General features: G+C 49.9%; 1 protein-coding gene across 1 annotated transcript in view; it reads right to left on the bottom strand.

The window, feature by feature from the left end:
• Positions 1–3030, bottom strand: part of SH3RF3 (SH3 domain containing ring finger 3) — a 339914-nt gene extending 336884 nt beyond the window's left edge. Inside the window, exon 1 of the mRNA XM_081264584.1 lies at positions 447–3030. Coding sequence (XP_081120710.1) covers positions 447–1037 — 591 coding nt within the window. The 5' untranslated portion in view covers positions 1038–3030. The remainder of the gene's footprint in view (positions 1–446) is intronic.
• Positions 3031–12947: the final 9917 nt, after the last annotated feature.

Genomic DNA, 12947 nt, shown 5'->3' with positions numbered 1-12947 from the left:
TGAGGGAAGAGAGCCTGAGGGTCCAGGGGAAGAGCATGGCTTCTGGGGAGATGGGACCGGAATGCAGTTAAAGGCAGGGCCTGAATGGGGAGGCAGTCACGATGAGCAGGCAGCAAGCCCAAAGGCACATCCACCCAAAAGGAGGATGGGGTGCTGACTCACATATGAACAGGTGGGTGCAGGGGGACCCACAGTAGGAGTCAAGAAGTTCAGGGGAACAGGGTGCTCAGGAATGTACCCAAGAATTAGCAAGTGGGAACTAAGAGAACATGCCCAGAGTGGCTGGAGGGAGGCAAAGTTAGAGAAAGAAGAGCAAAACAGAAGAGTGGGCCAACGCAGGGTCACGTCGGGTCTCCTCTGCCTCTCATCACTACCCTTACGCCCACGTGCCCACCAACACTCGCGCTCCCACACACCAAGCGCCAAGCCGTGGGGCAGATACCCACCTTTGCCACTGGAGCGCCCCTGTTAGTAGCCAGGTCGCACAGGCTGGCGGTGGCGTTGCCCGCCGCCGCGGAGAGGAAGACCGGGGAGCCCGGGGCGCTGCCCACTGCGCCGCCCCCGCCGCCAGCAAGTGCGGTGGACGCACTGGAGCCAGGGCGCGCAGGCGGGCTGCCGCCCGGGCCGAGGCGGGCAGGCGGGCTCCCGCCAGGACTGGCGCCCGCACGGGGCCGCTGGCGGATGCCGTCCAGCAGGCGCACCAGCAGGATGTTGGCGGGCAGCTCGTCCACGCCGCAGCCCACCAGGATGCGACACTCCGGGCAGCGAAGCTCGTGGCGCGAGCACACGATGCTCTCCAGGCAGCGGCGGCAGAAGGTGTGCTGGCATGGCAGCACCTTGGCCGTGGTGTCTAGACGCTCCAGGCATACGGAGCACTCCAGTAGGTCCAGCAGCGACGACTCGTCCATGTCCTCTCCCGTCCCTGAGGCCGCCACCCGCCGCCGCCGCCGCTCTCCGGGCCTGTCCTCGTCGCCCTCGCTTTGCGCAGCAGCGGCGGCCGCCTTGGACGCGCACAGCCAGGACGCTCCGAGCAGCATGGGGGAGGCGCCGGCGCCGGCCACGCGCAGCTACCTAAGTCCGGGGGCCGGAGTAGGGCCCGCAGCGGGCAGCGAGCATCAGGACCGCGCCCAGGCGGCCGCTGCCAGAGGGCCGGGTTTCGCCTCGACTTCCTTCCCCCGAGGCTCTCGCCGCCGCCGCGGTGCAAAGTGACGCGCCGACCGGCCTGCGTGGCGGGGACCGGAGTTCCGTGAGCAGCTAGCCAACTCCTGCCAGCCGAGTCCGCTCAGTCCCTCTGAGCGCGACGCCCGCCGCTGCCGGCTACACCTGTCCCGCCACACGTCTGCCCAGCGCCAGGAACCGCGGATGCTGCCGGACACGACGCTCAGCCAGCTCTGCGCTCCAAACGGCTGCTGGAGGCCGAGAGCCCCGCGGCAGGAAGTGCGGGGAGCGGCCGGCCGGGTCCCCGGGGAGGCCGGGGCGCGGCGTGCGCGCTCCCCCGCGCTGCTGGCGAGCCGCACCGCCCCCGCGGCGCCTCCATGCGCCCCTGGCCTGCTCGCGAGTCGCTGCCTCTAGCGGGTTCGGCTGGAGCGTTCCTCTCCCTGGGCCACGAGCACGTGTGCGGGGGGCGCGCGGAGGTCACGGTCACTGCGGGGCACTGGGAAAGAGGCGCTGAGCCCGCTAGACTTCCTGTGGACTAGGCGCGCGCCGGCGACTGGCCCTGCCCCTGAGGGCACCTCCGGGGTTCCCGGGAACAACTCCTAAGTAGGCACGGCCCTGTCCCTTCCGAAGGGCTGAGTAGTCTGTGGGTTCTTCGCGAGGCTCAGAGAGGGACGTTTCCTCCCAACGCTGCGGCGAAGGAAAGTTTGGGCGGCGTTACCCCGACTGCTTTCTTCGTCAGCGCTGGCGAACGGCTGGAGGACACAGCCGACGCCCAGGCAGGCATCCTCCCCGACGACTGCAGGGACCGCTCCGGGTCCTGTTCCCTCTCCAGGCGGCAAACAGAAGTGACAGCTGCGGGTGTGGGTGGGGATGCCCCGAGAGGCAGGAGGGGAAGGCGCTCGGGTTTGGCGAGAACGCTCCGGGACTGTGCCGACGCTTCTCAGCAGCAGCCTGTCCTCTCCGGGTGGCCGGGGGGAGGCTAACGCCTCTTACCCCCGCACCAGCACCCTCTGGCCGGGCAACCGGCTCCGCGCCTCGGCGGCGCGGCTCCAAGGGCTCTAGCGCCCGCTGCGGCGCGATCTGGTGAACCGGGTCCAGTATTTCCTCCCAAGGCGCAGAGGAGGGGGAATTCGCGCTTTCCTTCCCGACGCCCCGGTTTCTGGGAGCGTCAGAGCAACGGAAGTACGTACGGGAGGATCGGGAGCAGCAGGGAAGTTTGGCTGTGGGCTGGGGTCGGTGGCGAAGATTCCCTGCCGTGCGCTGCCCCCTCGTGGCCACTTGGTGTTCCCAACGCTCCCGGGTACCCATCTCTGACCCGACACCAACCAAGCCAGTTTTTGCCTGTGCAACATCAGAAGTGGGCACGCCTACGAATTGGCAGTGGGCTGTCCTGTGGTTTGAGTTCAGTGTGACTTTTCTGATTTTTCATGGAGAAAGTGATATTTTCTGGTGCTTAAATGCCAAGAATGTGCCTATGTATTATTTTATTGAATCCTCTAAACAGTCCTGTGAGGTAATTATTTTAACTTCACTTTACAAATGAGGCAAGATGAGATGTACTGTTAAGACTTTGGGGGCTGGGGTGGTAGCTCGGTTGGTAGAGTGCTTGCCTTGCACATGTGAGGCACAGGGTTCGATCCTCAGCATAAAAATAAATAAATAAAATAAAGGTATTGTGCCATCTACAACTTTAAAAAAAAAGAAAAGAAAAAAGCCTGCAGAAGCATTTCGAGAAAAAAAAGACTCCTTAGGGATAGATTTTATCTTTATATGAAGACCATATGCCATAAGAATAGAAGTTGTCTTTGAAGGTATTTCTTTTGCACTGTAATGTCTTCAGTGTCTGGGGCAGTGCCTTGCACATAGTAGGTGCTCAATAAATATTTGTGGGATGACTGAAAGACTATCTCGGTCTCATCACCTAGTTGTGACTTGAATATATATGTTAGCACCTCCATTCCTGATATCCTGTGTCCTATCAGTTTGTCAGACCCTGAAAATTTGGCTCCTGGTGGCAGCAGATGGCTTTCCCAACCTAGAAGTCTCTTAGTAGTGTGGATTTCCACATACATTATTCACATCAGCGCTGGCAGCAGCATGAGATGGAAGTTATCTTTGAGCTGCCTGGATCCCATGAGGAAAGGAAATGCTCTGCTGGGTGCACAGAAGCACCCACCTGAGCCACTCTTGGGCCCTTGCTTGGGAACAGTCAAGAGGAATTTGTGAGAGGACCCAGAATGCTTGATCCAAGAGCTGGTGACAAGGACACAGGACAAGGGAGAACATGACAGGGAACCCTTCAGGCACAGGGAGAGGTTGCAGAGATCAAAGGTTGCTCCCAATGACACACCTTGGCTGTTACAGTAAGAGACATCTTACAGGACCCCGAGCTAAGAGCTGAGCCAGATGAGTGTAGATCGAGTTCCTGTTCTTCCTCTCTTTAAATGATGACTCATTCTTTCCGACTATGGCACCAGCTATCTCCACTTCTAACCCACATGCCAGAAAACATGGACGAAGCTCCAGGAACATCCAACTGACAGGCTTGTCAGATGCTGTCATGGGCTAGAAGTTTTAAAATCCTATCACCTAACTTGGACCAGTGGTCACTTTCTGGATCCGTGTGCATTGGCCATAGGAGGAGGATCATGTAAAACCTGGCAGCACCTTCAACAGTAAAGTAGAAAAGAAGTCAGAGTTGGCAGAAAAACAAGTGGCATGGTAGAGAGGCAGAACAGATGCCTATGTCAGGAGCCCAGGATAGATCTCTGCCTTCAGTGTCCCTTGTTATTATGCAAAACCAAGACCAAGCAACAGCTGCTGAGCTCCACTTTGCCCAGAGTAGTATGCTTCCACTTTAGCCCCTGCCATAGTCAAGTCCCATAAAGCACAGAGGCTGCAAAACCAAACATACACAGGGACTGGGCAGGGCATGTGAATTAATGAAACAGCTAGGCGAAGGCATCAGGACATGAGCTCTCTGCTCCTTCTAAAAGGAAGATTGCTACTCAACACCAGCCAATCACTCACTGTCCTGTGACCAAGTATTGCCACATCTTCCTACCTTTTAAGAGAGTTGGGGGTTCTGCTTTTTATGTGAGATCTCCTGATGTTCAACCATTGGCAACCAGTTCAGTTCTCTAAAACACACCCTAATAGCCAAATAAAATAAATGTGCAGGCAAATTGGGCCAAAAACCATCAGTTTGCAACTTATGGCTGAAGTAACCAAGCATACTATACTACAGTGTAAGAGAACTTCAGGGTGTGAACTAAATAGTTGAAGTATTACAAATACAGTTTTATGTTTCTCAGTTAAATTTGCACATGTTCAATAAGCCAATTATATAAGTAAATGATGGAAGACCTGGCTTAACAGCCATTTATATGAAAAGATCTGGGGAATTCAGTCGACCACAAGCATAATATGAGCCAACATGAGTCATCAATGTAGTATGACTGCCTAGAAAAGTAATGAAATCCTAAGATGCTCTAATGGAAGTTAAGGGGTTGGGATGTGGAAAGAAATAATCCCATTGTACCTTGGGCTTGTCAGACTTCATTTGCAAGACTGCGTCTAATTCCAGGTACCAAAAATTAATGACAGAATGGTAAGGGATCTGGAGACCTCATCCATGAAATTAGGATAGAGAAACAGAGAGCGTCTGTCCAGAGAAAAGAAAACTCAGAGGAAAGAGGATGGGTTAGCTATATGTCAGGTTTGGGGCTGCCCGAAACCTGAACTCCTTAGATTTGGAAAATTCTTCACTCGGTGATGATCAGATTATTTTTCCAGTGGTGGTGTGGGGATGTGATTCAGGTTTAGCCAGTCAAAATCTATGCCCCCACCATCCACTGAGGAGTGGAGGGAGGAGAACAGACACGGTCCATGGAGTTCCCACCACCACAGGGCAAGCAGGCAGCCTGCAGCAGTGGTACCCACAACCCAGCAGAACAGCCAGTAGCATCTTGAGGGGATAGACTGTCCTCAGCAGGCCAGGCCCAAGTGTGACTGCATTGATGAGCCTCCACTGCTTTGCTGGTCTTCATTTTGGCCCTAAAGATTTCCCTACTTTATGTAATTAGTTTCTTCTTCATTAAATCAGCCAGAGTTTGTTTCTATTGTTTGAAACTGGAAACTCTAATTGATACACGTTATTTTTTTATCATTCAGAGACAATATGAGACCATTGTCACCACCTGAATATTAATGGTAGTCCCTTGGCCTTTATGCTTGAAAGGCATCCAAGTAAGCTTCGTAGAGCACCATTCATTCATTCAACAAAGGCCTCCCGAGTGCGTCCTCCAAGTCAGGCAGACACTGGGTGACAGCAGAGTCAGAGGCAGGGTGGATAGGGAGTGAGTGGAGTTTGGCTCTGGGACACACAGAAATCCCTGTGGGACTGATTTAACCAAGTCACATCACTTCTCTGGGCCAGAGCTATGTTTTCTGCAGACTGGAAGATGGAAATGTCTCACCTCCTTAGAGATACAAAGCATTTGAAATCTCTGAGATTGAATAGCATATTGGAAGAAAAAAAAACTTCTTTGTGATTGGTAGGTATGATAGTTAAGTTTAGGTGTCTATTTGGATTGAGGAATACCTAGACAACTAGCAAAGCATTATTTCTGAATGTGTCAGTGAAACTGGTCTGTGAGTCAGAGGACTGAGTGCAGAATGTTCACCCTCCATGAGGAGAGGTATCATTCAAATGGAGAGATCGGGTTCCCCCTCCCTCCCTCCCTCTTTTTCTCCCCCATATCCCCCACTTCCTGAAGCTGGGACATTTTTTTTCTTCTGCCCTTGGACCTCAGAGCTCCAGGCTCTTTGGCCTTTGGACTATGGGACTTAATGCCAACAACCCTCAGGGTTCTGAGCTATGACTGCAGGCAATCATGCTATCAACATCCCTGTTACCGAAGCCTTAGGATTTGGAATGAGCCACACTGCAGGCATCCCTGGGTCTCTGGCTTTCAGAAGGACTGTCATGGGATTTCTCAGCCTTCATAATTGCATGAGCCAATTCCCTTAATAAATTTCCTCTGATCTATCTATCTATCTTGATTCTGTCTCGGGAGAACTCTGACTAATACAGTAGGAAAACCAAGGTGAATTAAAGTTACTGGAGGCAGACATGAGTTAAACATGGAGAAGGGCTTCTTAATCCAGATTGTCCCACCTTGGCCTGGGCAGCTTTATGAAGGAGGAGCTCCATGACACTGAAGGATTCAAGCACAAGTCATGTCTGTAAGGGGATCTCATAAAGAGATCAGTATTGGTCTTCTTTCCCCCGAACCTTTGTACCTTCATAGTGGTCACATGGTACCAGTGGGTCCAGCACCTCTTCCTTTGGGGACCTTCCTCACTCCCAGACCATGTGGCCTTCACAGGTTAACAGTGTCTCCACCTTTATTCCCAACAGAGACAGGGAGTGTCCTAAACTGGATGTTCAGAATAGTTCAGCCCTTGAGGTAATCTGTTAAGGGACAGGTACACAGGTAAATAGCATCCTTAAGCATCTGACATGAGATTTGATTATAGATGCAGATACTTGTGGAAGGGGGGCAGTCTCTCTTTATTTTGGACTCCAGGATTTCAGTGACCATCTTTCCTGCCATGTGAAAAAGGTGTATGTAAGAGTGCATGTGGGAGTGGGTGAGAAGAGGGTGGGAGCTAGAAAGAGGAAACACTTATCCAGGTGGTAGGGCACCATCCTAGGCCCCCAGAGAATCAGCAGGGAGAAAGTTCAAATTTCACCTTCAGGAAGTATGCAGTCTATTTGTGAAGTCAAGCCAGCCACAGAAATATGTTCCCCTGAAGGACCAGAGGAGAGTTTTTTCCAGGAGTGTTCTAGGGATGAGACGTTCGAGCCTCTTGCCTGGGTTAGACATACTGGGCTGAACAACAGACATCCCCCAGGGTAAGCACAGGGGTATCTGCAAGGTCCCAGAGAAGAGTCCTTATGGGCAGGAGAACTAGGAGGTATGAGTTGGGAGACAAATTCAAACTGGTGGGCTGCTGAACCCTGGAGGCCCTACAGAGCCACCAAGGGTCTCCAACACTGCAAATGCCATGTCCGAGGAAGGCTTAGTTAGGTAGCCCTGAATGGAGTCATTTGGGGCAAGTAGAACTCCAACTCAGGGGGAAACAAAATTGAAACTTAGTAGTAAAAAAATAACGTAGGATGACAGTAATACAAATGTACTTAATGTCATCGAACTGTACCCTTAAATAGTTAAACTGGTGAATTTTATATCATATGGTATATTTATGTCAATTTTTTAAAAAAATATCAAATAATATAGGAGTACAGAGTGGGGTGCTAAGGATCTTGACTTTTAGAACTGTCCATAAGAATTCATTTAACAACCTGTAGACTAAGCACCCACTGTGTACTAGCAAGGTTACCATCTTTTCCTTCAAAATGCTGGAATTCTCTAGAAGGGCAGGAAGAAGCTGCAAGGCCAACAGTCATGGAGTGAGACCTAGCTGCCAGGAACAGCCCTACCCGCGCCAGGCTGAGGAGTGCCTTTCACCCACCACAAGCCCTGAGAGGGAGGCATTCACAGAGTACCTCCTTTTGACAGGTGAGAAAACAGAGGAAATGAGACCCCGAGTAACCTGCCCAATGTCACAGCCACTTAGTGGAGTAGTCAAGAGTTTTCATCCAGATGGTAGAACTTCAGGGTCTGTTTATATCCATTCAACTCTTAGAGCTCGCCAATATCATGAATAAGACCAGAGCTAAAAATGCAGACTCGAAGCCAGGTGCAGTGGCATGCACCTGTAAGACCTGTGATACTTGGGAGGCTGAGGCAAAAGGGTCTCAAATTCAAGCCCAGTCTTGGCAATTTAGTGAAACCCTGTCTCAATATAAAAAAGTACTGGAGCTGTAGCTCAGTGGTAGAGCACCCCTGTGTTCTAAGTAAAAAAAAATAAATCTGATTAATTAACTAATCAATTAAAATTAAATTAAAAATGCAAACTTGGAATCCTCAGCTTATAGCAGGTAGTAGGAAGATCCAGAGAAGCAGATACTTTCCATCTCGGAGAACAAGAAAGGGAACGTGCTTAAGGCAGAACACCATGCCTCGGGAGAAGGAAGAAAAACCACCAGGGTCCTCAAAAACTAAAGAATGGTAAGAGCTTGAGTCACCTACCTAGTTAGCATCCAAAGGAAAGGCAGATTAGAGGTGATAGTGACTGAACAGGGCTACCAGCTTTTTTCTTTAGTTTCAGTGCTGGGGATAGAACCCAAGATCTTGTGCATGCTAGCAAGTGCTCTGCCACTGAGCTCCATACCCAGCCCCACACCAGTCATTTTGCCCTGCAAGGCTCAGAACAGCCACCCACATCCCCAGACCTCCACTGAGACCTCCCCCGCCATGCCACCACCTCTGGTCTCCCACCTGTGTGGTGTCCCACACAGCAGGGCTATGGGTTAAAGGGGCAACCAGGTAGGAGTTCAAGTCTGTTTCACCCAATATCAGGTCACTGTCTTTGTGCAAGTTGCCTTGTTGCCTGAGACTCAAAGTGAACAGAATTAAATCAACCTTGACGGGTTGTTGGGGCTTCAAGGGAGAGGAGGCAAGTGTCACAGAGGCTATCAAAGCTTCAACAGTCTCCTGTCAGTCCTCAGACTCCTAGTCCTGGGGGTGTATAATTGGTAGCCGGGTCTGACCACACAGCACCTGCTCTACTCATTTGCTGAGAGCCATATCCAGTCAGAACGATGCATGGCATTTTTGCCAGAACGGAGTGGTTGAGAGGTGACGCCAGAAAGCCATTGAGATGATAAGGGTTATTTTCAGCTGTGTATATTAGACCCCTGCTGTCCACCTCGGCCTGCTACTTTGGAGTTCTCTCGGGGATTCCCGGAGAGTTCCCATTGGTTGGGAAAGTGCCGGAGGTGGGATTTCTGGTTGGTGTGTGGTTCCTGGAGGAGCGGCGTGGCGTTCAGGAGAGTTCCCGGGGAGCGTGTGTGGAGTGTGCTGGTGGAGTTCAGAAATAAAGTTTGTTCCTGCTTCAGTGGCTCGTGATGTGTGCCCAGCCAGACTGCGGCACTCATTTGCAGGCTGTAAATGACAGTGCCTCAACAATGGCAGACCGTGGCTCTCCTGCCCCTTGGGAGGGCTACATCTACAACTGGTTCTCCAGGGCCCTGACAGGGGTAAGCCTTATTTGCCCACAGTGGAGCTCTTGATCCACGATGTTCCTTCTGTGTGTCTCACTCCACACCTCTGTTGATATTTTCTAGGAATCCTAAATTAATTACTTGCCTTCAAATCCTTTTCTCTGAAAACCACAACAATGTATAAAATACTGAGCAAAGAGTGGGCACTTCAGACATTGACACCTTCTCCACCAAAAAACGTGTTCCCACCCAATTCCCCTCTGAAACCATTTGTGTTCGTCCCTCCTTCCCATGGAACAGTGGCTTTGGTTTCCTTTCCTGAGTGCCCTGAGTATTTGATTTAAGTCTGTGTCCTCATTACCAGCAAGAAGAGTTTGGTACACACAGCAGGTACCAAACAGACACTTTCTAAACACACACAATTTATCCCTCATTGGTCACTAATTAAATACCAAAGGAAAGAGAGCCTGAGAAATCACAGGCATCCTGGACCCAAAAGGGAGTCCAGAGGCACCAATTTAAGGGGCCACATATCGAGTTTTATTTTAGATGCATGTTTGAAGCCCTGGCAGGCCAGGGAGGTGCAGATATCTGACAGTTAGAAATGTGATTCAAAAAGAGCTCCAGAGGGAGGTCGGGACTGGGGGTGTGAATCTGGGAGTCATTTTCCTGGAGGTGATGGATGGAGCCTCCAGAGAGAGAAGGAAGCCTGGTTTTCACTGGGAAGCTGCAGGGAGGCGCCTGCCCCACTTGCTGAGCAGAGGGTGGAGAAGGAGCTGGCCGCAAGGGTCTCCTCAGTCACAATCACTCAGAGCACTGCATCTGCAGACTGCAAAATGCCTCACAGATGTGGTTTAGTGCTACCCAAATGTTGTCGTCCCCACGACAGAGAGGGTAGCAGAGGGAAGTTCTCGAGCTTGCAAAATAGATGCTGTGTATCCATTTCACGTTCTCAAGCAGTTGTTCCAGATAATTGCAGTGTAAATATCATTAGTGTAAGTGAAGGACATTGCATTGCGTGAGGGGAACTCAGCTTTGTTTCTTTGTGATGCAGGAATACCTGTTTGGGCAGAACTACTTTTTATCCCCGCTTTAGTTGGGGGCGGGGGGGGGGGTTTGAACCCAGGGACACTTAACCACTGAGCTAGATCCCAAACTCTTTTTTTTATTTTCAGGCAGGGCCTTGCTATGTTGCTGAGACTGCCTTTAAACCTTCGATCCTCCTGCCTCAGCTTCCCAAGGCACCAGGATTACAGGCATGTACCACTGGCTTTACTACTCAACCTGCAAAACCCGCCCTAGGTCAGGCTACAGGCACCTTGAAGTGAGCCTTCTCTGTGCCCAGAGATATGTCTGAGTGTTCCCTGTGGCTGTGGACATGTGAGAGAGGCAGGTGTGTGCTGCCAAGGAGTCAGTGGGACCGTTCTTTGTGACCTTGTGGAAGTCACTCCTCCCTGTACCTCTTGTACAAAGCCAAAAGGTATGAGCTCATTTTCACTGCTTCTGGGTCAGAAGTGTGCTAAAAGGAAAGGCCACACTGAGTGCAAAGTGGTCACTCTAACAAAGAGAGGTACTGGATGGTCTGCTGACCCAGGAGGTGTCATGGAATGGCTGGATCAGCAGCCATACCTGGAAGACCTTCCCTACCCATCCTCCTCAGGACAGTGGTGAAATTGTGAGAGTAATTTCAAGAGGTGTCTCCTGGGCTAAATGTGGCTTGAGAGGGAAGAATGATCCCTTAAAAAGTCCCTTGTCATCCACCACAACCCTGGTTTTCTGCTAGGTGGGACCAGGCCAACTGAGCATGTACTAACATGCTGTCCTCTCTCTCTGTCCTCTCTCTCTCTCTCTGAATGGCTTTGGGGCCAGTCCCTTCAGGCTGAATGGTTCCAGATCAATGCCAAGAGGCATCCCAAGACATGTGTCTGGACCTCTCTTAATCTGGTCAATGGAAAATTGGAAAGATAAGCATGTTTTTTACATGAATCTGATCAAGCTGATGGAATGGGTCTTTCAGCTCTATTTCTTTGGGGCCATAAAAATCTTAATAAACAATTATAATTTATTCAACTCTAAAGCAATGCACATTTTACTCTGATGAGATATCCCCTTTTTACCAACAGCAGTTTCCATAGCACTGTGACAAAAATATTTCAAATTCTTCTTGGGTATTAAAAATAATCCTGCAGTTGTCTATGTTTTCTTTCACAATCTTCAAAAGAATTATAATAAATTCTCTCTTCCAATTTGGAGACATAACACACTTTATTTTAGTTTGGCTCAAGACCTTGGAAAATGCTTAAGCCTATCTGCATGGTACAGTTATTAAACTAAAGCACTACATTGATAATACATTTAACACAATAAAGGAAATCCCTCATTTGAATCATAGTCATAGGCAGAATGAATGAAAATTGAATATAAAAAAAAACTTCCAGAATAATCACAGCATAATTGACATTGAATAATATTTAATATCTGAATTCATGCCTTGGCAGAAGCACATCCTAAATCATCCAAGGGGAGATTGTCAATTATAAATAATACCAATGTGTCTTCTAGAAAAATGTGAAATACTTTATGAAAGATATGGAGCAAACGTAGGATAATCAATTTCATGAGAAAGAAAAATGGAATGATTTCATGGATAAGATGGTATTCACTTCCTTCTGAGGAAAGACTAGAATTGTGAATCTGCTAAAAGTTGTTTTCATTCTGAGCTGTAGTTAAGTACATAGACCTTTCTAGAATAAAAGCACATGTCCAACATTTGCACGCACCGTGATGGACATTATAACCAGTGACTGCGGTGCTGAGAAGGCCATCTCAGGATTTCCCAGAACTGCCACCCAAGAAGGATCCAGACACTTCTTCAGAAGCTAGCTCAGAGATTCATGTGCACCTACGATGACATTGTCCAAGCAAAGGTTCATGAAGGCAGCAAAAGAGGTTCGGTTTCAGAGTGGCAGGGTCAAGCTTAGAGCATCCCTCATCCACCCTTCACACTTTCTCACCCGCCATCCCTACAGCAGCCAGGAGACCACACACCTCTGCTTGGTCGTTGCCTGTGATGGAAAGCTGCTGCATATTTCAACTCTCAGGAAACATAAGCCTTTGAAAATTCAGATCTGCTTGTGGGTGGAGGGATTTGAGTGGTTTTGTATCACAGAACTTAGGACAGTGGGTGGAAGGTCGTGAAAGGGGAATTTTGATCCATGATGAAGTGTGGTGGTCCATAAATTCAGAAGTAGAGCTACCTTGCAAAGCAATAAGTTTTTCAATCTGAAGTCCTTGAACAGTAACTGGACAGTCATTGGTGCTTCTAGTCTCTGTAATAAGCCAACCCTGAGTTTTTCATGCCTGAGTTTTCAATGAAAACTGATTTCTGATTCTTGGCCAGCGTGAGCATCCTGTTAAATAGGTGACCCTGTGAGTGGTGATGTAGGAACCTATCACCTCTGTTCTGTCACACTATTGGGCCTTGGTAGCCTCTACTTCCAGCCACAGAACTGTGCACATGAACACAGCAGACCCAAATGACACACATGGCTTCTACTGTCATTCACTGGGGTGAGCTAGTCACTTGATCTCACCTGGATGCAGGAAGGCAGGGACAGCTGTCTCTATCAACGACTCTATGCCACAGAAGAAAAAC

This window comes from Spermophilus citellus, assembly GCF_964194105.1.
Source record: "Spermophilus citellus genome assembly, chromosome: 13".
NCBI lineage: Eukaryota > Metazoa > Chordata > Mammalia > Rodentia > Sciuridae > Spermophilus > Spermophilus citellus.
Note: the sequence above shows the minus strand (reverse complement) of the source record. Positions and strands in the feature narration are given on the sequence as shown.